The sequence below is a fragment of the Idiotropiscis lumnitzeri genome, chromosome 13, assembly GCF_059441095.1.
Source record: "Idiotropiscis lumnitzeri isolate Australia: NSW breed Sydney's pygmy pipehorse chromosome 13, RoL_Ilum_1.0, whole genome shotgun sequence".
Classification (NCBI taxonomy): Eukaryota; Metazoa; Chordata; class Actinopteri; order Syngnathiformes; family Syngnathidae; genus Idiotropiscis; species Idiotropiscis lumnitzeri.
The window spans coordinates 12,037,685-12,063,707 of record NC_142403.1 but is presented as its reverse complement, the minus strand read 5'-3'; the positions used below and the strand labels follow the sequence as shown (position 1 = coordinate 12,063,707).

Here is a 26,023-nt window from a genome sequence, read left to right as displayed (position 1 = left end):
CAAGTCAGCACCTGCAAACATTGATATAATAGATTAAATCGATGTCATCTGTTATTTAAGTTAAAAGAAAAATATTTTTCTTTCAAGTGAATTGTACAGCTTTTAGGCCACATTAATAGTAGTGTAAGTTTGATATTTTCATTTTATACATCCCAAAACAAGCATTTTAACTGGGGTGTGTAGACTTTCTACTCTACATATAATTTACATCTTGAAGAGGAGATGACAGGTTGGGGACATTATTGGTTGTTGGTGTCTTCATCAACTTTCACATTATTACAAAACCAAATCGATGTCAGCAAAAAAGACTGGTGGCAAAAGTCCAGAGCTCCTGGCACATGGTCTTGCGACAACAGTGCACATGCACACAACTGTCAATAAATTACAAAGCACTTGTTTGTCTAGCTGCCTCATGCTGGTCTGCACTTGATAACCTTGATCACACACAAATAAAAAATCGGCTACATTTTCACCACACTTCATCTTTCCACCATCCCGATTGTGAGTTGTGTGTTTGCTGTATCCGTGTATACGAATGATGCTGCTGACCCATTTAGAATGTACTGACAGACATACAAGTGAAATATACCACAAGTAAAATAATAATAATAATAATAATAGCATTTTGTGGTTCATTTTTCCAGTACAAAACATTTGCTAACTACCGTTCAGCTGTATTTCACATTTTAGTAAAACACATTTGCATTTATTCTTTTAAGAGCTGTTTTTTTAAATGTATTTAGTTTCAATTTTTATCAAACTTCAATGTAGAATACATTTTCATGAAATCGTTACTTGGAAAATTTAATTCTGCTTTGTTTTTATGTTTTGTTTTGTTCTGATTTAAGAACATTTGGGCGTACTGGATTTTAATGATGGTGGTGATGGTGGTAAGAGAGAGACGTGCATTTTTTTATAATTTTTTTAAGTAGTGTTTATTTGGTCCAAAGTTTGAGAACCAGCTGTTACTACTGAATACACCGTACAGTTTCGAGTTTTTATTTTGAAACCCAGATATGGCTGCCTGTGCATTTCCGTAAATCATTAGTTCGGATTAATATAAAATTCCCTGGCGTCACGTCACAGATTTACCATAATTTAGCCGCAGCCAAATTTGAAGACCAAACGAAATGACGTCAAAATAAGTAGTTGACGATGGATTCGTCGCGATACGTGACATTTGTGCTCATCAAGTTAGTTTCATCTATTTACAGTAAAGGCCAGTGTAGAGGCGCAGAGAAAAAAAACGAATGATGAGCGTACCCGGATGTGCCTGCGAGTGCATTTCCGCAATTCGTCAAAAATGAAATAGCGTCGTGATGATCTCAGATTAATGTAAGATTTGGTGGTGCCACTTCACTGATTCGCTATAATTTAGGGTTAATCAGGGTTGAAAACCAAACAAAATTACGTCCAAAATAAATACTTGTCGATGGTTCATCGCTGTTCGTGACGCTCCCTCTCACTACGTCATTTCCGTCCATTTACCGTAAAGGCCACCTTCGAGGAGCAGTCGAAATAATTGGATGCTGTTCATGGCGGTTGACGACTTGCTGCTGTGTTGAAAAGTTTCTCTCGGTGGCGGTCAACTTTGCGTTCGAGTGACCAAAACGGGAATATGGCGCGGCGCTACAACCGTGTCACGTCCCGTTTCCGCGGAAAAATCATCAGAGACCCCCGACACGTCACCGTGTTCCGCCTGACATTTTGCCTGTTTCTTCTGTGGTCGGCGGTGGAGGCCGGGCTGTACACGGAGTCCGATCAAATCCTCACGCTCTCCCCGGACAATGTCAAGTCTATTTTGATTAACTCGAGCTCAGCTATCGTGGTGGAGTTCTATGCCTCGTGGTGTGGACACTGCATCTCCTTCTCGCCCGTCTACAAACGTCTGGCGAGGGATATTAAAGGTGTGTTACTGACTGACTGACTTGACTGATTGATTATCTATCTATCTATCTATCTATCTATCTATCTATCTATCTATCTATCTATCGTGGCTGATCGTCATGGTTTGTTGTGATATGCATCTTATTGTATGTTGCTTTGTTATGTTGTCACATCTTATCGCATGTGTTATATTATTGAATCTTATCTGATTGTATGCTATGAACTGTTGCAACTGTACCTTACTAAGTTATCACATTCTACGGTTAAGGATGATACAGTCAACACCCTTGACTGGTTGCCAGGGCACACAAAGACTAATGACCACCTGCGCTCGCAATCACACCTAGGTTGGATTTCCAATCAACCCGTCTGTGGAACGTGGGAAACCGGAGTACGAAACCCACAGGCCAGAGTTCAGAATAAGAATCAGAAATCGCTATATTGTCATTGTACAGTGTGCAACGAGATTTGAGAGCTCCCCTCTCCAGTGCAATACAACAATAATTTAATCTAATATATATATTAGATAAATAAAAGAATAAATAATGAGATGGAAAATAATACAAAATTGGATAAATAAATTATGTTGCTGTTCTGCAAGGTAAGGGTGGTTGTGTGTGTGTGTGAGAGTTCAGAATGGTGATGGCTCTCGGAAAGAAACTGTTTTTCAGTCCATTAGGTTTTTTTTTGTTAAATGTCGCCTGGTTGAAAATGATTCCTCATCTCTGATAAGCAGTATCATCAATAATTGTAGAAACAATTGCCTGTTTTTTTTTTTTCAACCTGCGTATACTAATTATGGCTTTTGGGTGCTTTCATATTGTGTCTTTCAGAGTGGAAGCCTGCTGTTGACCTGGCAGCTATTGACTGCGCTGATGAGACTAACAGGAAGGTCTGCACAGGCTTCGGCATCAGAGGATTTCCAACTTTGAAGGTAATGACTGTCCCCTACAAGTCGCTTCCGCTAGTAAAGTTTGAATCTTAAAGGTTGAAGTCTTGATTCCAGGTGAAGTTTAAAGTCTTTCATTGGCAAGTTCTAGTAGGTCTTTGACAACCTTCGTGCTCTTCTTTTGATGTTACGCTACACATGAGTTGATTTGATTTAGACAAACATTTGTGTGTGAAGTCATCGTTGGTAGGCCTGGTTATCGATTCAAATTTCCAAAATCGATTCAATACACAAGGGGCCGATTCGATTTTCGATTCACTTTGATTGATTTTGGATTCCAACCAAGGATTTCACGCAGGACCAATTTGACTTTGGCACGGAAGGCATTCTCGGAGAACCAACGCTGCAATTAGTACAAATTGCTCGTTGTAACTTGGTGCATTAGTAAAAATATGCAAATTTACATTAAGAATTGAAGCCAATGCAGTTCCATTAATCATGTACGTTTTATTGAACATGACCTGATCAAAACGATAAATACATCTTAATGCTTGGTGGTGTTGACTTCACTGCTTCCGCCATTTTTTTAGATTTATCAGAGTGGGGCATTTTCCACCTGACACGTCTAGCAAATATTTTTGGTTTTGTTTGGCCAGAGCAAAGTCAATAGTTTTCCTTAACATTTTAATAGTTATATCTTTATTTACATTTTAATTATGTTTTTGATTTTTACTATACAAATACCCCCATTTTAAAGTGACTTAATGCAAACTTTCACTGTGCACAAAGGGCTCCTTCTTTACCAATTCACAATGAAGCTTAAACATCTCCAAGTCTTTTTAGCCAGAAGGGATTTTCGGGGTAGAGGTGGGTCGAGGTGGACGGGGAGTGCCTGTGTGCCAACCAAACTTGACACAACGTCGCTTTGCTTCTCTCATGGCTGTGTGAGGACTGCCCGATTTGAAATCTTTACCTCCTCGGCTCTGTGTAACCCGAAACTCTCTCGCTTTGTTTTGCCTCTCAGTTTTTCCATGCCTATAGCCGGGACGATTCTGCTGGAAAGGCTTTTACAGGTATGGTAGTGCACAAAGAGCCCATTCAGGAACACATTCACTAACCATGTCTTCAGATACACCTGGACAACACAGTCAAATGAAATCCAATATAGGAGTTGGCGCAGACATTCTGCCTTTACGCATATTTGATTGATACTTGGTATTGTTCTCCACTTTCCAGCCGAATTATAGGTGATGATGCAAAAATGAATTGACACTTTTTGTCGCAAACAGACGAGTTAATTTATCCATGAGGCAATATTTCTTGAATTCTGATTGATTCTCCTTAAACTATAAATCCTGATTATGTGTCCCATTCATTTTGTGAGGAAACAGTCGTGGTAAAAAAAAAAAAAAGAGTGGCAGCATATTATCAGTATAGGTAGACTATGAGGAAATGTGAAGATTTACTTTGCAAGGCAATTTACAGTGACAAAAAATGTCAATAAAATAGTTCCTCCAGACAAGTAATTTGCAGTGGTGCACAACTGCACTGCATGAAAACACATGTGGCTAAATATTGAAGTTGACCCAAATCTTGATGGCCTTTGAGGTACACACTTCACATAAATTCATCAGATGTGGATTAAATATTAATGTTGGATTACGTGCGGCTCATTTTGCGACCGGGTGGCTGCTGGCACTGTCTCAAAACAAACTGATGAGTAATGTTTGATGTTCTCTGACCTCCAGGTTTGCTCCATGACATCAGGGCCCTCCGCCACCACATTGTCGAGCTAATGGAAAAACACCAAGACCCGTGGCCTCCAGCCTGCCCGCCACTTGAACCCACCAGGTAGACAAAAATCGTCCATGCGTCTTTGGGCAAGGCACTCAACCCTAATTTGCCCCTCGTTGGCTCGACAGCGCCTTTCATGGCAGCAGCCGCCCATTGGTGTCGGATATTGTGCTGTGTGCATGAGTAGGTGAACGGGAGCTTCTGTCAAGTAGTTTGGGCACCATGATGAGCTACATTAAGTGCGTTCTATTTCATGGATGCAAATTATTGGAAAATTGGATATTAAATGGCTGTGTTGCTCCTTCACATGAATGACCAAACAAAAATAATTGGGACTTGTTTGAATTGTTTTGGAACATTTTATGCTAAAATACTGCACAAAAAGTCCCTGTACATTTAAAAATTATAATGGGCTGTCTGCCTTTGTATTTTAATGGATAACAATCAGTGTTGTCATGCAAATGTAGTCCTTCTTGTTTGGTGCTAGAGGCAACTATATTCCTTGTTTAACCTTGTTAAATAAATAATTCCTCAAGCTATTCGCTGGAACAATGTAAGCCTTCTTCATGCTCTTTGAAAGATCAGATTTCACCCTCTCATATTCACAAATATGTATTGAACAAAGCCTATAAGCAAATATGTAAATAGTTTTCTTCCAAGCAAAATGCAACTTACGTTTTTATCCGTAGCCAAGCTGAAATCGACATCTTCTTGGAGACCAACAACGTTCGACACCTCGCCCTGATCTTTGAGGATGTAAACTCCTACATCGGCAGAGAGGTAACAGCACCCGTCTGCATCAACTTACTTAAAAAAAAAAAAAAAAACTTTAAAAAATGCTTGGCATCAACCACATTCTCTAAGCACATTGTTTTTCCTTGTGTGCATTAGGTGACCTTGGACATGTTACAGTTTGAGAACATTGCAGTGCGGAGAGTCCTGAGCACCGAGGAAGACCTCGTAACCAAATTGGGGGTAACGGTGTTCCCTTCCTGCTACCTTTATTATCCCGGAGGCAACTTCACCAGACTCAAAGTGTGAGTTACTCAACTTCACTCCATATAAGAGACACAGTCGAGGCTTGAAGGAAGAGGTTTGGAGGTCAAAATTAGAAGGCTTATTTTACACGCTACATTTATGAGGTGCAAAATTAAAAAAAGGAAGTTAATTATGCGGACTCCTTGGTTGGTCAAAAATTATATTACTTGTCTTTGAAAATTACCTCGGCACATCCAAATGACCTCTGTGGCTTTTGATATGAAAATCCCAAATTTTCCTCTGGCATTACCACCTAGTCACACTTGCGCTGATATAATTTCACAAACTTAATGACCTTTCTTTTTTGATGACAATATGTTGATCATCTGCCAGATGGAGGAAGAGCACCTCTGCTTGCAACCTCATTATTATTTTAAAATGTGAAGGGCACGCAACAGTTTTAAGTCGTTCCCAAACATGATTCATGGAGTGATTTCTCTTTCAGCAATAATCGATCGGACAGCGGCCGCTAAAAAAAAAAATGTAATGAAGGATCGTCATGTAGCGACGGTTGTTTTAGCTCATAAATCTACGCAATGTGAATGTGTTGTATGGCTTAGTTCCAGCTGCAACTTCCTGTTTGCAAATTCACATTCATTAGCAGCGCTGGTCAATAAATTGACAAGCGGCAAACAAAAGTGACTAGCAATTGATTTAAATGGGTGCTGATAGCCAAAATACGTCATGTTTTGTGTAACCTTTATATACAGAAACGTTTTGACATGCTGGTTAATGTATTGCGGCACCCAATTTGACAACAGACACGAATGAACACTTTTCAATGCATGATTAATAAAGACTAAAACAAAAATAGGCTTTAGAATTTTGAAAGTAGGGAAGCAGTTCACCATATGAAAATCTGTGTTGTACACGACTTAAAAGTATTGGGACACCTGGGTGTTACAGCCGCAGGAAGTGTAATAGAAAAATATATATTTTTTAACCTGGCTATTGAGAACAGATGCATCCAAATCCAAAATATGACTAAATATTGGGAGGAATCCATGAATATGCAAAACTGTGGGTCCCAAAATGTGAATATGCAGTGATCGACTGTCGTTTTAAGTTGTAATAGCAGCAATCACCACTAGATGGCCGACATGCCTTAGTTGTGCTTACACTGGATTGAAAAATGTATTCTAGTATTTTAAGAGCGCATATTTTGTATGTATTCACAAATTGTGTCCATATTTAAAATAACATTTTTCTCATGCATCTGGTTAGGATGTGTGTGGGAGCACTGATGGGAACATTTTGACCCCTCTTGTAAAAATTGTACTTGAGTACCGTAACAAAGCATTACTCGGTTACATCACAAGACTGTAGGGTTGATGATGTGATGCGTCTCAACATTTCCCTCCATATGGTGTAGTAACTTGAAAACATTGCATGTACAACCTCATAAACCTGTATGTTCACTTTACCTCCATCAACACCCCACAAGTGTATTTCATTGCATTCGGAATTGTTTAGCACACAACAAGTTTTGCGTCCTCATTATCTGAACCCTATTCATGAGACTACTTTTAAACATCTGGCCTCTTAATGGGATGAGAGCATCAAAATTGCTCCCATTATTCACCATCATAAAGCGGCGCCCATCGTTCCTCACCTCGCAAATCCATCTGCCGCTTGTGCCTCTTTGTCTGGCGCTTTCAATAACTTGGCATGCAAAAGAGGACTCTTTTTAGTTGACAAATGCAAAGAGGAAATGATTTATTGCCGATGTATTTATTCACCCTCCTCTATGCTCCCTCCCCCGCGTCCCCACTTGTTTCGACCCCCCTCATCTCCATCACTGTACGAGGGTTGGGGAGCTTTTTAATTTCTTGCATGAAAACAATGCCATTGCTTTTCTGGCTTCACCTGCGCAGCGGCAGATGGCATCCCATCATCGCTTGAATGTCTGATTGATCCTGGGAGAGACGCATTTGTGTGTGTCTGTGTCTGTGTGAGAATGCGCACATCCGTCATGCATGTAATGTGCACTGCTCCCAGGTGGATGTGTCCCCTCGTCCCGGTTTACGCTGACACCAGCCCAAGGGGATGACTGGATAAATGGCTCTTCTCCCTCCACATGTGCAACACTCCCACCAGGCTCACACGTGTAATTGAGTCCCGGGCTGGTGTGAGTGAGCACGGGCCTCCTTTTAGCATCCATCCACCTTATTACCATCCCCTTCCAGTTTTACGATGCTCTGTCTTCTCTCCGTCCCGCACAAGGGGAGAAAGTCAATGAGGGTGCAAAGAAGGAGACGCGAACGACTAAGCGCGGTAATGGCCGAGGCTGCGGCGTTTTAGCACGCGGCTTCATAATCGATGATCTCTCCCTTCGTTCGCGCTAGCCTGGCACCAGATGCCCCGTCGTCGCAAATGTTTTCCTGTAAGTGTGTAAAATATATGGCCACAAAGAGCACAAGAGGCTATAAAGCATTTTTATAACACAAGACTTGAAAACAAAAAGAGTCCAATGCATTTTGTTGAACAATCCTTGCTTGGCGACTGAGCCGCACGTTGCCAAATGTGTTGCTTGTAAATGTCTCGGTCCTCTTGGGATTCACTCGCTTTTCAACCAGTTGTTGGCAAGGGTCAGGCACGAGAGTGGCATGATGAGGTGCTTGCTTGCAATGTTCTTCATTTGATGCAGATGTTGTCGACAATGTTTTTTAACCAAGTGAGGCAGGGTGCTTCAGTTTGGTATAGAATTGTAGACGGTACCACCAGAAGGGAGCCGTAGCCTTTAATTTTTAGAGTAGTATTTACACCTAAAATCTTTTTTACTGCTTTACATCCTCTTCTTCTCTCATCCCACACAGCAACATTGAGGCTCGCACTTTCTACTCCTACGCCCTTCAGGGGCTTCCTGGGGTGGTGCGTTCAGGGAAATCCCTACCGGCCTCTACAGACCACGTCAACACACACACACAGGAGCTGTGGAGACCTTTCAACAGGCATGAAACGGAAACATTCCTCTGTCTTCTCCATCTTGTGGCAGTCCCTTCAACTGCAGTTAATATTTGCACAGGTCCAGGATTTACATGGCCGACCTGGAGTCGACGCTGCACTACTCGCTGCGGGTGGAGCTGGCTGCTCATCAAGTCATCAACGGAGAGGCGCTGACTTCTCTTAGGAAGTACATTTTAGTCTTGGCAAAGGTGGGAAGGGAGAGTACTGCGTAACACACACACACAAACAGATTTAGGCTCATTATTTTTCATTTTTAAATATTTATTGCAAGTTGAAATCTAATTTAGAAATATTAGTAAAATCTAATTTCAGAAAGATGACCTGAAATGAAAACAGGTTGACCATGTTTGATTTCCCTTTACTCTGCTTTGCGTCTGCACAGTTTGAGCTGCATTTATTCCTTGATTATAATTTCAGTTTTTCCACCCTACTTTTTGTTCCATGGGAATTTGTGCCTGTCAGAACATCTGCTTAATCTAAAATGATAGTGTAATTAAAGCAGGTCACCACTAGATGGAGAGTGAGACAGCGAATTGTCACAGTGAGAGCATGAGGCTGGCATGTGCACTTGTAAGATCCAATAATTCAGAAATCCAGCTCAAGTTAATATTGCAAACGGTGCAATGCAGTGTAAATATATAAGAATGTGCAACCTAAATACTTCTCACAATAAATTAGAAAATAGAAAATGACATTTATTTTACTACTGTTCAATTCAAATTGTGGAACACATACACCAAGTATACCCAGTGAATTATTTCACCATTTAATTATTTTGCTCTTTATTGCGTAGAGCTCACAAACAACCCCCCTTTCACCATGTAAAAAATATTATCTTTGAAGGAAATGCAACATTTACAGTAACCATACTGACAAGTTCCTTCATATTGTACAATTAGAATCTCATTTGTGTCATCCCCTCTCAAACTGAGCCGTACAACATCAGAATCCGTCTGAATCAAACCGAATTTATTTATTTTGTGTTCATTCCTTCCTAAACGTTGTGTACTAATGCTGCTCAAGTGATTGAATCGAGAGGGAGCGTAAAGACTCTCAAGGGCATTGTTGACCCTCTTGATTTTGGCTCTCCGGGGTATTGAAGCGTGGCCACCATCCACAAGCTTTGCATTGATGCATCCTCATTAGAAGCCAAACCTCTCTGCGTTATCCGGTCCAGAGCTCTCTGCCCACTACAACATGTCCTCCCGTCGCTCTCTTTTATTGGATCCTTTTTGACTACTTCACCTGCTCACAAATCTTCCCCTTTGAGGAGTCATCATCCTCTTGTTGGATTTTATGAATACTACTTGTCTTTCCTCTCCCTATTCCCGCTCTGGCTATGACGCTCTTCTTCCGTCCCTAAAGTGTGCCAGCCAGGCTAACATGTTGCACTGATGAGGTCTGACCCGCTAGCCTCGTCCCTATTGGCCACGCACCAGGCTGCCTCACTGCCACCAATCTCCCTGATTATATCGCACTCTCTAGGGAGGCCTTGTAGCAAGCTGCTGTGTGTGTGACTGCGCGGGCCACGCGCCGCGGCCTCCCATTAGCTCCCGTTTGTTTAGTCAATAGCAGCAGGTCCCAGTGGTATTTTTAGCCTGCCACCCCCTCCCCAAACAGAGTGGCCCAGCCGCCGGTCGGGGCTTTGTGCGTCTAAGCCGGCTGTCATGGTCGCCACTTGTGAGGGCCCTTGTTGACGTTTGACTGAACGCTCTCACGACAGATGATCCATTCATCCAGTTAGCTTGTTAGGCGTAGTTAATGCAAGACAAGCTGGGTGTTGGTTCTAATCAAGCTCAACAAATGATGAGGCAAACTCATCACTGCCGGTGTCAAATTTGAAGGGAATTGAATTTGACTCATTGAAATACATGTATTTGAAATTTGCATCAAGGTGACAAATATCTGTTGATTAAGGAATGTCCTCTCGGAGAAATGACGTGAAAGTGTGATACCTGACCTCAGTGCGTGAGTCATGTGATTAGATTAAAAGTCACTAATGGTGTCATATGTGGGGAGGAAGTTCAGTCAGCGTTACAAGCTGATGGCGTGATGCTACCTCATATTGTGATTTTTATTAAATTTTTTTTTTCATCTTAAATGTGTTCACTATGTATAGATTAGCGATGCATAAGCAACTATAAAACAAAAAGCTCAATGACATTGATACATTATACTGTATCAAAGCTCCCAGATCACGAAATGACATTTGGATTGAAATATAAACACATTTAATAATATTGATAATGTCTTGCATGGTACTTGGCACTGTTACATTACAATTCCCTCAAAATGCTGATCATATCTCAATGAAACTGATCCTTCATGTAACTTGTTTGTTTTTTATAATTTTCTGCTAAATATGAAACATGTTTAAAATCTTTTCTTATACTAAAATCAATGTGGACCTTACCAGAATGTAAAGAACTTAGTGTATATAAAACTCAACGAATGTATGTATATTTCTTATTACTAATACTAGACACCACAATTTTCTTTGATCTCATTAACTCATTTACTCCCATTGATGGCTAAAGACGTCAAAGATTCTTTTTCTTTTTTTTTTTACTTGGCTAGTAGTGAATGAGTTAAGTATCTGCCTAATAACGTATCCATCCCACTACTACACATTATTAAATGGCATCAATAATTAATTTGCACACAAAAACTCACCAACAAACACATTGACCAAGCGGACAAAACCCGTCACAAAAGTGACCATGAATAGAAACATGTTTTTAAGAAAAGTGCTTTAAAAAACAATCAAAGGATGAAATTGCAGCAACGGGAAGCAAACACCAAGACAAAGGGTGTTTATTTGTGCCCAAAAAGTGTTTTTGGGTGTCTGATGATGTTTTTGTGTTTGTACGGCTTACTGTGACATATTATGATGCTATTGTTAAAAGCGTCTTTTGATGATTTGCCGTCGTTTTATGGTAATCTCCCTTTGTCCAAGAATTCCGTGAAATGTTTCTTTGTTATTCACCATCAAGCCGTTATTGCATTTCCATGCAAGCGTGTTCACGCTGGCTTGCTCTTCCTAATATTTGACTCGATTTGCTGTCTTGTCGGACTGAAGCCGGATTTATGAATCATCTCTACATGTATATGAGGATTAAAAAATGGATCTTGGGATGCATGAGAGCATTAAAGGGAGGTTTTTAGGGATTACATGGCCAACTTGTTTTTCTTGAAAGAAGCCCTGTGGGGCAACAAATGAAAAGAAGGATGCAAGCTTCTCATTTCTGTTCCCAAACATCAACTTCATGTATTTTTTACTGGAATTAGTAAACTGGAAAATGGGAAAGCTCTTTTTTTTTTCTTTTCCCCCGAAGATCCATGTGGACCCAAATGCTCTGAGATGAAGGTAGAAACGAAGGATGTCATTTGTTTATATTAACCAATTTAGTTGAACATCTAATCTAAACTATAATTTTGCTGTTTTCAAATGGTTAAATCCAATGTGTTTAGGAAAACGTCAGGGCAGGCGGATATATTTATCTACTTGCACACGCTTTCAGGAGAAAATCAACACCTCCCAATATTTTATGATCTGAGATTTTTTTTTTTTTTTAAGTGTCATATAGTTGTCCGTCATAGGATTTATTAGTAGTCAGTCGTTGTCCAAACTCTTGCATATGCCAGATTGTGATGTTCTGAACTCATAAATAAGGAACATGTTGAAATATGCGCTTCCTTTGTCCAGGTCATCTACATTTTGATCCATAATTATATTTGTAATTTTAAAGAAAAAAAATGGTCTCCCATTGCTGTTGATATAAACATCACTTGATGTTCTACAATTACTTTTCGGATATTCTTTCGATATGTGCAGCATACACTGCCGCCATGACTTCGAAGTACGTAAAACAATTAATGTAATTGAACTGTAGACGTTCATCATCTTGTCTGACCAGTTTTTGTTCCCACGTTCAACTTCAAGTAACAATTTCCCCAAACCTAGCACAATTTTGTCACCCCTCAGTGATGAGTAAGTCACATGACGCAAGTGGTTCAGCACGTTGACCCGGTGGAATATTTTGAGCTTCTGATGGGATCACTCGGCACATGGAGACATGAATAGCGTTGCTTTGGTGATGCTGCGCTAAGCCCATTACTGGTACACACCTGCCTCTCGGCTTCTGCTTAAATTCATATGACCGTTTAATGAGCTTTCCTGACTGGTTGTTCTCCAGACCTCCGATCCACACCTAAACCCATTAGGTCACTTTCCCAGCCGCAAGTAGCGCGCACCGGGCTCACACATGTTCATGAATCCTGAGCGTGTGCTCATGTTGTTTATATGATTGCAAGACTTTATTAGAATATATTGGTCAACAGAGATTTACAATAATTCATTATTTTTGCTGCAGTTTGGACATTTGGCAGAATATCCAGAATTCCTTTCGTACGTATAAAAGTGTCAACAAAATGCAGCCTGAGTGGGTTAAGTTAAGTGCTGTGTCTTCCAGATCCTGTTAAAGCGTGATGAATAGAAGCGTAAGATTGTCCCCATATGCAGGTGCACTTAGGTGAACAGATGGCGGGGACAAATAAAAAGGAGTATATTTTTGGATGACGTTTTCTAAATCTCCTCTGAGACTCATAGCTGGATCTGTTTGCTGTTGGCAAGCACTCAACGCTAGTCACTTTTTATTTTTAAATACCTGGAGTATATTATATTAGAAGAAAAAAATATTTGGAGCAATTGCAGCAGAGGTTACGATGGTGGGGTTCTATGTTTATTTGTGAGCAACATACTGTAAACCATCCACAGGAAGCACGTTTAGCAGACGCTTATTAAAGTCTAAAGTGATTCTTTTGTCAACATCTTAAATGTGAAAATGAGCTAGTGTGTGTTTGCATTTAGTCTGTCATCACCGGTCTCAATCGCCCATCAGCTGGATTTCCTCCTCCTTACCGTCTTGCCGCTTGTGCCGGTCTCTATATCGTGTTTCATTCATGGCGCATCGCCTTGGTAGCGACCATTTGAAAAGACGTAAACATACCTCAGGTGAAAGCCCCCCGCTGCCCGCCGCACAGTTGTTAGCGGCTTAGCAAATTGATCTGAGTGAGGGAAGCAGCTTAAAGGTGGAATTCTTTTGGAAGTTGCTGAGATGGAAAATCACTCGCACCATAACTCAAGTGCAGCTCAGAACAACACTTTGGGAACAACATTGTCAGGGATATTTTGGGTAACTATTAATCAAGCTATTAAAGTGCTGATTTAGTGCGATTGGTGTGCGTCACTATTGAGCAGGACGGATGAGCAAGTGGCTTATTCAAGACAACATGGACAAGATTGTGCAGTATACTGTTTCTTACAATTTTATTTCTATTTATGCATTAGACTGTCTGATAGCACTTGTTTAGCGTACTTGGTAACTTGGATTTGAATTCAAATGGACATAAACCAGTTGACTGTAAATATGTTTTTTTAATTGTACTTTTACATCATTCTAGAATGGGAAAGCCACTTATTTCAAGCTACAATAATTACATTTCCGAGCCCCTAAAGGGTTAAAGGTTGCAATTTTACCCGAAAATAATACCTTCAACATCTACTGCACTTTTTACAGCTTTTAATAAGGAGAATAACGTTTGTCATTGCGATGGTGAACATTGATTAGTTTTCTTCGTGGTCAATCATTTTAACATTCTTGACATTGTGACGATATTTTCTGTGGGCACAGTTCATTTTGGGAGGGACTCTTGTAGACTTGCAAACTTAGACCATCGGGTAAACATAAAAACAAGGTCGTGTTTTTATGTGGTACTTTTGTCCAATGCACTTTGCGGTGTAAATCTTGGAAGTGACACACCAATGTTGTAGGTGGCTCAGTGTCTTGTCAATGTGACCTTCCCATTTACAAGAGGGCCCAGCTTCAAGTAAATAAACGGGAATTTGTCATGATTTTTTTTTTTTTTTGCAATACCGCTTTTATTCCCGTTGGATGAAGTAAATGCTACAAATCCACAGCCCAAAATCTCTGTTCCAACTCGCCATGTTATTTTTTTCTGTATTTGCTCCAGTACTTCCCAGGCCGCCCCATGGTGATGAACGTGTTGAACTCGCTCAGTTCATGGCTACGAGACCAGACTGGTGACCAAGTTTCATATAAAGCCTTCAGTGAAATCCTCGAGAATGTGACACAGGTGAGTTTTGATAGAACAGTACACACGAACTTATGGATGTTAAATTAATGGGGAAAATGTGATCCTGAGAAACCAATCATTATGCAGGTGTACCTAAGAAAAAGACTTTTCAATATGTACGAAGGTCCTTTTTTTCCTGGAATGTGGAAGTGTGCATGTCTCCAGTGTGCAGCCCCCTTGCAAATTGAAAGAGTCACTTACTCAGATCATTAGCTTTTAGCTGTGCCGATCAATGGATCAATGAATCGATGAGAAGGTATGAATTGACTTCACTTCCGAGGAAATGGACTTCGCGCTCGCCCCAAATCTTTACTATTGACATGTGAGTAACCCTGTCAATCACGGCAGCGACGGCAATAGAGGGCGGCGAGAGAAACGACTTTGCGTCAGGGGGAATATGTTGTCGGATTCGGTTGGTTAGATATCGCGACTGCCTTTGTTCATTAGCGCTGGGCCGAGCCATTAACCTGAGATTGACTTCTCATTGATCAAGAAAACTACACGCAGCAGCTTTCATTAAGTTGAACAGGTTTGGAGATGCGGGAAGGGGGCCCACTCTCGCTGGTCGTTCCTTTTTTTTTTTTTTTTTAAATTTACTCCCTTGTCTCTCTCAGGCTCCAGATGCTGCCTTGCCCGAGGGGGTGAGATGGGTGTCTTGCCAGGGGTCACAACCTCACCTCCGAGGTTATCCTTGTGGCGTGTGGACTCTCTTCCACCTTCTTACAGTCCAAGCCATGAAAGCCAGGGACTCAAGTGCACACAACTCAGGTATACTTTATTTTAAGTTCATGGGGAGAAGGGGGGGCTTTGAATGTGTCTGTGGGACGGGGGACTTTGCCCACAAATTAGCCTCTTTTCACAGTGACCTGATTTAACTTAACACACAAGCACACAAAAATCCATCCAACACTTAACACAGAATGCACACCCATACGTGGAAGCAGAAAACTCAACTTGAGCACCAACTAGACTCTGACAACCCCAACTTTTGGTCACAGCTGCATTGAACCTAATTGTGACTGTGTGAAAAGAGATTACGTTAGATTAGTGGAATGTGAGTGGTTAATAAAACAAGGCAGATGACTGGAAGCTCTACTTCTAGCAGGCATGTTAAGCTCCCTCTTCAACACACACACACACACATAGGCAGGGGTTAATCCCGGGGTTTATGGACCATCATGTGACCTGCAGATGGACCGGTGAAAAGGGGTGTCCCATCTGGTACCCCACGGGCCTCCATCTATCTCACGGGATGGATATGGGCACATGCAATACTAACCATAAACGCAATATAAACCTCATGCATCAACTCACACACTAAATGCGATATTACAGGTGTGAACTCTAGACAGAGTCTTCCTGTTGTGCTGTCACACTCTCTGAGTGGCTGTGCAGTTTATAACCCGGCGGGCTGCTAAGCCAACAACAAAAGCGAACTACTGCCGGAAAAATATGTTTGTGGACTGTCGAGCTCCTGAGACAAAAACCTGGCCGCCATTCACACAGAGGGTTAACTTCCTTTAATCTCCAGATTGGGTATAGATTATTCATCTCAATATGGGGTTAACCCAGCTCTCTGACTACGAGCGCACAAAGCGTGGGAATCCAGGAAGCCACGACACAAGTTTTTGATTTTTTTCATTTTTTGAATGACGTAGCAATCTTCCAGACACACCTTCAAGGTATTGCTATTTCAACTTGATCATGGTAAACCATCACACATTCAAATGAATCGAAACATACCATACCAATCCCAAACCAGGACTGAGGGTTTTTTGCTATATGTTGTAGGCTATAAATTTAGTCTATGGGTAACACGTGTTGATTACGTCTTTGTATCTGCCCCAGTATGAAAGTGACTTGAAGCGCATTTGACCACAGAGCTCGAGGGGCGGTCACCCGTCTGTGCATTGACGCAAACAGTCCCTCCCTGTTCGCTTGGCTGCTTGGGGACTACGAGGGAATACTAGGCACTATAACTTACTTGCTTCGAGCTGCCACTGGCTAAACGTTTGTCCTGCCAAGATGCTGTCACTCTTCCAAATCACAAATCCTCACTTCCATGTCGATGAATGAGCTACATTTATGACAAGTATCGTTATCAGAAATGCAAGACGAGGAATAGCTAATCATGCGAGCGAGCCACCAACCGAGAAAAGTGAAGACAGAGAGGCCATGCTAAGCTAATGTAAAGTATGCATTAGAAAAACACTAGAATAAGATAGGATAGACTACTCTAAATGTATTTACTTTTTTCCATTTTATCTTATTCTGATGAGGCAATGAAGAACCGATTCTTATTTGCAATGCAGCAGACAACTACCGGTAATAAGAACAAGCGAGATTGAAAACAAATGTGTAACAGTAAGAAAAAAATAGCATTTTTTTATTGGGAAAGCTTGTCTCACATTTCACACAATCCTTCAATCCACCTCACTTTGTTTTTGTTTTTTTGTTGTTGTTGTTTTTTGCAGTTTAAAAAAGTCAGAGTTTAATTTTATTTCACCGAAAATAAAATACAAATTGAATTTTTTGTGAAGCATTAATTCCTGAATCCCCTCCAGATCCCAAGGAGGTGCTGAGCGCCATGACGGGCTACATCAGCAATTTCTTTGGCTGCAGGCCATGCGCCGACCACTTCAAGAACATGGCCAAAGAGAGCCTGGCGGAGACAAACACCTTTACTGACTCCATCCTCTGGCTTTGGGCCCGACACAATCGGGTCAACAATAGAATCGCAGGTAAGCGTGCACCTTCTAGGTCTTCAATTTGTTAGCCATATATCCATCACAAACCCATTATGTTATCATATGATCAATATTTAAACATGTTGGATTACATGTCTTTCCTTTTAGTTGATAAAAAAAAACATTTACATTTAATACATTTTAATTGCTTGGTGCACTTAAAGTGGAGTTGTGCTACGCATTCCCTCTGCTGACCTTCACAGTTAGCTCACTGAGTTTGCGAAAAGATTTCGGCTCCAGCCTCCTCACATGCTCATTGGCTCGTGTTAATATGACTAAAGACGTTGTTGGGTGGTGCGAGGACGGATCCTCAGATCAGACACCAGCTGTCACTTGGTCTTAGAGCCCCCCCCCCTACAACCCTTCACCGCCCCACCCCGTCTTCGAGTATCATCGGTGTCTGTGTCCCCGATTTTCTCCTGACTATCTTTGCGTCCTCCTGTACATGGTCACTATCGCTTGCCCATTTTCTCGTTTGTCTCTCCTCCTCATTTATTTTGCCCCTCCCCTCTCTTCTCTTGCGCCCAGAAACTCGTCTGCTTCCTCAGGATTTTGATGAAGCTCACTTGTCTCCAAAATGGGGACTTTTGAGGGAACTGAATCATCCACAAACACTGTTTGTTTTTGCTCATTTTATTTGTGTTTTGACCATTTTTCAAGAACTACATTTTAGATCACTAAAAACATTTTCTGCCAACCTTTTTAAATGTCATTTGTTTGTGTCGAGGTATTTTGAGTCTTTCCAGTGAGTGCTCTTTCCAGAAACATTTTCTTCAGGCGTCTGACTGTCCAAAATGACTCTTTAACATCACCTGTTGCACATTTTTTTCATTTTTGACAATCAAGTGTTTTTCTGATGGTGTGGACTGAGGTTTAACTTGTAGTGGGTAAAATTTATGTTCGTGTCGATACTCTACAGCACTGTTATCCCCCCCCCCCGCCCCCCCCCAAAAAACACTTTCCACTCTTGTTTGACTGTATAACTAAAGTATATTAGTCTTAAAAGAGCAAAAGCCTCCTCCCTACCTCGTCTTTGTTCCAGTGATGTTATTAGGCCCAGCGCTGTCATTAACAGCCCACTTTGTTAAATCACTATCTTTTGTTTGTGGAGACCGCCCCCCTCTTCTCTCACTGGGACAGCTTGTGTCCTGAACAGCGGGGGCGAGCGGGACACCCGCCTCTGCGTGTGTCTACTCCCCAGACACTTCACCACGATTCAGACCCCCCAGACTACTACACACCGTCTCAATCCCTCTTCTCGCTCATCCTGTGTCTTGTCCCTCTCTCTGTTGCGAGTAAAACCCCCGCACTCCGTCCCCTGGGACTCATAACCTCCGCTTGACAAGTGATAGCACAGCACCCCGGCAGGATGGCTCCCCCAGGAGGCCAGGCCTCTCTTCCTGCGCGCACACACACACACACACACACGCGCACTCGCGCACACACACACACACACACACGCGCACCCCCACACACAATTCCCAAGGTAGTGTGCGACAGCAGGTGGCAAACACCACGACACAAGGACCAAGCCACACAATGCTCCCATCCTCCAGTCCACCCCACGCGCACACAGTTTGTGGGGTGTGCTTGTGGGGGGGGGCGTGTTGCCATTGTAGAGGGTTACTTGTTTCCATTGGGGATCAGTGTGGTGACTCAAAAGCAAAGAGAGGGACGAAGGATGCAAGCGTCTGTGTTCTTTAGCCGCACTCCGTTCCGCTCTCTCGCTCACACAACCCCTCCTCTTCTCTTTTTTTTCCTATTTTTTATACTCCAAAGTGGAGCTGTTGAGCCGGCCGCCGCACTCCGCCTTTCAGGAGTGGCCATGCATGAAAGAGGAGCTATTTGTAAAGCGGCTGAACAATTAATTTAGCTGGCAACAAAGAGGCCCCAGGGCCCTCTGAGGCCGCCTCGCACGGGCCGCATTAAAGAGCGGCAGCAGCTCAGTCCTGTTGCTGCTTGTCAACAGGCTGAGAGGGAGACACATTTCTACAGACTGCACTTGTAAGTCACGGTAGCACCCTATTTGCATATTTGTTTGCAGTGGTGGTGTAGAAATGCATTGCATCATACTAAGAACATTTGCTGATTTACTATCTATAGTTCTTAGAACACTCTTTAAAGCATCTGGTATTATTTAGCTGCATTCACCCTGATGTTTGGATGATGCCGTGTGCTATCTGATCCTCACTTAACAGAGTCAACGCTGAGGAGGCTGCTTTGACTTGAACAATACAATACATATTTATACCTGATGAATATGTATGCGCTAGCAGCGATGACATCCCAGTGACGGGCCATGGTGGCAATCTCAATGTGGCTGCGATGGCTAAAGTCACCCTGGCCACAAACCTGGCAGTCTGATTGAAATGAGGGCCGCGTGCATGCATGTCCCATCCACCTGCTGAAATGTGTAAAAGCACCCCCGCTACCTGCTTGCAGCCTCACGGGCTGCAAGCAGGTGCAAGACGGAGTAAAATGAATGTATCTTTTATGTAAAGGACCGTATGCAGACTCCATGCACGTGCATATCATTGAGATTCGCGCTGAGCAGGATAGGATAGGGAGGTGTGGGAGAAAGGTGCTGGGAGTAAATTGACGGCGCCGTAAAGTGACAAAGCTGCTGTGTGCGCACACACGCATGCGCACACACGCATGCGCACACACGCATGCGCACACACACACACACACACACACACACAACATGGTTTGTAGGTGACAACAAGCGATTTATTACCAGGTTGTGCCCTGTTTGTGTGTGTATATGTGTGCGTGTGCGTGTGTGTGTGTGTGTGTCCTTGCCAGTATTTGTACAGATAAGTGTATACAAGTTTCTGCATCCTCTTGTTTCCTTGCAAGAAATTTGTGGTATATGTTGTGAATTATTTTGTTCCTTGAAGTTAGGGCTGGTTTTCCGTAGTTCGAAGTACAACATGGCTGCGAACAGAGAGGAGCTAGTACCTTTATCCAAATCGCAACGGACTAACCCACATCTGGTTATGTGTTTATCATCCAGGTTTACCTGGCCAAATTTAGTTCTGTGGCCTACTTGTTGTGTTTCAATTTAAAAGATGTCATTTTCTTGTCTGAGAATGGTACTCGAAAATGTATCCACTTGAGACTATGCTGCACGAAAAAGTGTTACTGTATGTAACATACATATTCATGCTTAATTCATTTTGTTCTGTGCAAGTGTGTCGAAATGCTCACTCACTCACTCATATGACCGTGCCTGACTTTTTCGATGCTCTCCAACCCATTTTTTTGCGAATGCATGAATTGCAGTTTGTTTAATTGTGGTTAGCATGATGCCAACAGATAAAAGAAAAGATGTTAAAAGAAGATGTTTTAATTCATTAGATGCACATGTCCCCTCCGAGGCCTCCGTTCCTCTCATGTTCAATTTGAAGATTGGACTTTGCTTTCAAAGGGCTGCGAAGGGACCAGACAGGTGGTCTGCACCAGTGAGGCCTTCTGCCTCACGGCAAGGCTTGTGTGTGCGTCCATGCGTGCATGTGCTCGTGCACGTGCAGCAGTGAGGAAGCTGTCCACTTTGGTCACATCTATTATCTCGCCACCCCTCCCACTGGGACATCCCTGAAGCCCATTGATCATTGTTGAGACGCGCGCACACACACACACACCAATATCAATCCGTAGATTACATGCACACAAACACAGACAGGTGATTTACATACACGCTCTTAAAAGACCTACATGCACGTATGCATATAGGCCCAAAGATTTATGGAGGCTCGTGACAAGATGAAATGGCTTCAACACAGATTGCATCCAGTCCTCGAAGCACTCGTGTCCTCAAATCAAACATGCCAACACAACACGGCGCAACAACTTTGCATGACCTTGTGCTTGTTGGATGGTTTCTGAAGAATAATTTTCCAACATTGCAGCCATTCCACTTTTCTTTTCTTAAATTACTTCCAGGTGCTTTGAGCGAGGACCCCAACTTCCCAAAGATCCAGTGGCCTCCACCTGACACGTGTGCAAGCTGTCACGGGCTGAAGGACAACGGGGACCACAAGTGGAACACAGTGCCTGTTCTCTCCTTCCTTCAGGATTTCTACTCGGCCGAACGCATCCTCACAGGTGCGGCATAAGCACCGTCTTCGATCTTGTCACGTCTTGACACCATTTTCAATTTTGGGAGATGAATAAACATTGTTTGTACTCTCTTAGGAACATGTTTGGGTTTTTTTCTTAAAAAAAAAAACTAGTACTGTATTGTATACTAAAACATAATTTTAGAGCATTAACTGGTGGACGCATAATTACTTTATTGGCTTGAGATGAATTGCTGCCTGCAGCCAGGTTGGCATTGTAAATGAGAATGTGCTCAGTGAAGTGAGAACAAAGTCCTACAGAACTCTTGAAGACCTTAAGAGGTCCCTCCAGGTTGTGGAACTTTGTGGCCTGAACACCAGGAAGTATGTTTGACGCAAAGTTAACACAGGATGGAATTCAACCCAAGAGAAAACCTGCGACGGTTCTAAAAATTGCCATCCTCTCAGCTGGAGCAGTATTGCAAAGAGGAGTGGGCGGAACTATGACTTGATGACATGGTGTGAATACTTTTGCTACAATGAAATCCGGACTTACGCAATCCAGCAATAGGAAAGAGCACTTAGGAACAAAAACAGGAATGATTGTTGATTTACTTTAACTCAAACGGGTGAAACATACTTGTGTGTCGAGAAATTGAGCGTTGCTCATGGGTATGAATACTTTTGCAACCCACTGTACTTTGTTCCAGCCTCCCTGAAAAAAAACTGAATAAATGTTTATAACAAACACTATAATATTGTACTTTAAAAAACAAAGTAATTGAATTTAAATTATTTAACAGTTTACATGTCATGATGAATTCATTAATTTGTGCTGCTCCTTCTGCTTTTTATGCATTGGCCACCTGGGGGCAGTATAAGAGATTCATAAAAATATCCCTTTTCAGAGAGACTAAAAAGCATCTGCCGTATTTGCTTTCTACACGAATTGCAAATTTTTTGCATAAAGGGTTCTAAACAGCCCGTCGATGGAGTTTTACATTGTTTTTGTAACTGATTAAGGGCAAAGCTATCTGGTTATTTTAAATGCACAAGTTATCTTTTTTTTGTGTGTGTGAATAATCTGACTGTTAACTTCACCAGGGTTCTAATCCAAATGTTTCTTGTTTTCCTCGTCAGACTACCTTGAAGACGAAAGTGACGTTATAGCCAAGCAAAAGGTAAAACATGTTAACCTGCAGGCTCAGAAGCATGTCGGAAGAGAAGCAAGAGAGGCCTTGAACCCTCCCAATCTTCCTCCTCCAACGCGAGCTGGAGTGGAAGAGGAGGAGGAAGAGGAAGTGGTGGCAGATGAAGAGGAGGACGTGGTGGACGATGGAGGAGCGGCCGCTGTGGCCCAAGCGCAAGGTAAGACCCTTGAAACGACACCTTGGGCCGGAGAGGAAAGCAAGCTAGGCTTGGATCGGCAACAGAACGTCAGGAGGCCGAGCATCGTTGGGATGAAGGTTCGAGATGTGCCGGAGGACATCGTGGACCTGGACTCATTTGCCAAGTTGCACTACAAAGCCAAAGCCATGGAGGTGGCCACCTCCAGCCGAGTCAAGCAACGCACTCTGCAGAGGAACCGTGAGAAGCGCGATTCCGGGCCAGTGTTCGGGCTTGGCGTCGAGTTGGACGCCAAGCTGGCCGTAGCGGCCCTGGAGCCGGACTTCGGTTCCGATGAGGCTAGGCGCATGCAGAAGCGAGGACTGTCGGCCCAACGCTTGGTCGAGGACGGCGGGTCGGGCCGGAGAGGCCGCTGGATGTCCATGCTGAGCATCGGCTTCTCCAAAGTGGACGTCAGCCTGTGCGTCATCCTCTATTTCCTCTCCTCCATGTGTCTTCTTGCTATGTACCTCTTCTTCAAAACACGCCTACGTTTACGGCGGGCCAAAGTCTCACTACCCTGATCCAAAGTGTGGTCCGGGCCTCATCGCAGGTTGGTGGAAGGCGATGTGTCTGGAGTAGCCTGGCCCACTTAACTACTTCTGTACTGGAGAGCACAAACCAACCTTTCCTTGCTGGTTTGGTTCTGTGCTTCAGGGCACTTGTGGTGCCTTCCACTAGCTTTTCAGAAAACGCCCGAGCACGGGAACTTTGTGCATATGGATGTTTATTTTCATCAATAATTCTGGCGTGAATGAAGGAGAAACTTTTTTTTTTTTTGATTATGCTATGAAGAACATTTTAACACGTCTGCAATCAATGGAACTACTACAACTTCTCAACTGTGATTTCACAGAATTTTTTTATTTTGTTTTGTGAGCATTTTATGTTCGAATTTGGGCGGAAGACATCCACTATGAGTTACACTTTGTATATTAAAGGCTATATCATTAGGTACACTTGTCCAATCTAATGTAGTGTTTCTCATCCTTTAGTGAGACAAAGCACATAATTTACAAAAATTCAAACAAAAATGTCCCAAAAATGTATATACGGGCTAGAAAACAAGCTTTGCTGCTAATAGCGAAAATCTGTGAGTAATTGATACCCCTTCCCCGTTAGATACCTCAAATGGCCGCTTTGTCTAAATGAAACTCCACAACTCACTTCATCCCATTTATTTTGCACAAAATTGCCACAAACTGGTCCCAAAACACTACTTCTGTCTAAAATCACTTCAATAAAGAATAATACTTTTATTTCTTTGGTTTGAGTGCATAAAGAGATGAGGTGAATTTTTCATTGAATAATAAGGACTTTGGAAATGACGGAACCTCAAAATATGCAGCGTTAACTATCAACAAACATTTTGTCTGTTTACTCAAATTTAGTTTTCAGTTTTGTATGGCAACAAGCGAATATTGCTGGTATCGGGTCAAAACCTTGTACCTCCCAAATCGTCACTTTGCAGGAGACCCCAAAAATGGCAAGTTTGCTCAACCATTAGCATTGCTTCCTGAACAGGAGCAAGACATTTTAACATTTAAAAGGAACACCCATGTGTGTGGCCTGACCAATAGTGTAGATTTTTGAAAAAACATGAAATTCACCAAATTTGACGCCAGCGATATTCAGGTTAATCGACCCAAGTGAGAATAATCTATTTGAAGAGCGTGTGATTGTTCTGCCTGTCACTATAAGTAGGAGGCATAGAAAGGTGGACAAAGATACATTATTTGTCGAAAATAAATTTTAAAAACTCAGCCAAGTTAAGTAAAATTGGGATCATTACACCTGATCTCGCACAGCACACTAAAGAAGTAAGGAGATCCATTGCAATAGCCATATGAAAAAGTTTTTAAATTTGTCAACACGCCTCTCGTCGGAGGAAATCATAAGATTATACCAGTGTACCTAATGAAGTGTCCAATGTGTATCGTTTGCTTTCTAAATTCTCACCACTATTCTTGAATTACAAATTGATATCCTTTCAGTGGGAGATTTTTTTTTTTTTTTTTTCATTCTGTAACTAAATGGTATCGTGTACTGTTTCACGTTACTTTTTAATCTAAGCAGTTGAGCCCATGAGCCACTTGTCTTGCTGCTCCTGCGCTTCACGCCTCACATCTGTGACCGTTACGTCACGGTGCTGAGTCGTCAAGACAGACGCTGCGTTCATGAAGAGTGCACAGCTTAATGTCGCTGTTGCAATTTATTGTGGGAAGGAAGACCACACTTTTTGTGGTTTTTTTTTTTGTCTTGCCAGCTCATTTTGAATGTACAGAGAAAGATGAAGCATCCTTATTGTCTGTGACATTAAAAAGCGTGACTAGAACTTTTCGTGCTTCTTGTTATTGTTTTTGCGGACGCAGTGCAAAAGCAGCAGGGTGTTGCATGTTAAAATGGGGAGTGGTGGGAGGTGAGGGGGGTTAAATCATCACAAGGTTGAAGGAAAAAGCCTGTTGCCATCTGCTGCGCAGCACAGGCTAAATCCTAACAATTTCATTGGGATTAAAGCAAGTGAGTAATCCAGCTTTCCTTTAGGGGGAGAGATTACCCATGAGGATTAGCTCCCAGCAGATAATAAACTTTATTAAAACGCAATCGGCTTTCACAGGCCTTCTTCCCCTCACACACACTTGGAGGTGGACTCCGACGGGGCCGCCTCGGTGGGCGGAGAGGGGTCGAGCTGGATGAAAGAGTGCGCGAGGGATAAATGGATGGCGGTCCGATGTCGTCGGGATTAGGCGGACTCATCTGAGGGGACACTTGTGATCTTGGGCTTTGTGTTTCCTGGAACATTGGATTGAACTCTCTTCATGCTCGCAGTGAAAACAAACACTCTCATCTCCTCATCCACTTCTTGGGCGTGAACAGCGGGACTGCTGCGGCTGCTCAAAGAGTCCGCGTGAGCGACAGGCTGATTAATAGCTGTGCTTTGAAGCACCACCGCCCTTGTGCTGCTCTCACTGAATCAAACACGGAGTTAGACCTTCAAAAACAAATTAGGTTTGTCTGGCCGGTTCTTTGTTATTCCACAAGCTCTCCGTTTTTAACAACGTGCCACACTACCTGTTTTTGACCTCTCAACTTTTGAA

At 42.4% G+C, this 26,023-nt stretch overlaps 1 protein-coding gene across 1 annotated transcript; it reads left to right on the top strand.

Moving 5' to 3' along the window:
* Positions 1–1,493: 1,493 nt before the first annotated feature.
* Positions 1,494–24,184, top strand: qsox1 (quiescin Q6 sulfhydryl oxidase 1). The gene is made up of 13 exons (XM_088313202.1): positions 1,494–1,907; positions 2,721–2,821; positions 3,801–3,849; positions 4,525–4,627; positions 5,260–5,350; positions 5,462–5,607; positions 8,425–8,559; positions 8,634–8,763; positions 14,609–14,731; positions 15,346–15,499; positions 17,296–17,472; positions 21,424–21,585; positions 22,680–24,184. The coding sequence occupies exons 1-13, from the start codon at positions 1,619–1,621 to the stop codon at positions 23,447–23,449; spliced, it is 2,430 nt and encodes an 809-aa protein (XP_088169328.1). The 5' UTR covers positions 1,494–1,618; the 3' UTR covers positions 23,450–24,184.
* The last annotated feature ends 1,839 nt before the right edge of the window (positions 24,185–26,023 follow it).

Bases quoted from the DNA above. Each gene is read 5' to 3' on its own strand.
- qsox1 (XM_088313202.1), top strand. From the start codon at position 1,619: ATGGCGCGGCGCTACAACCGTGTCACGTCCCGTTTCCGCGGAAAAATC. The intron at 2,822-3,800 runs GTAATGACTGTC...TTTGCCTCTCAG, and splicing joins GAGGATTTCCAACTTTGAAG to TTTTTCCATGCCTATAGCCG. The intron at 5,351-5,461 runs GTAACAGCACCC...TGTGTGCATTAG, and splicing joins ACTCCTACATCGGCAGAGAG to GTGACCTTGGACATGTTACA.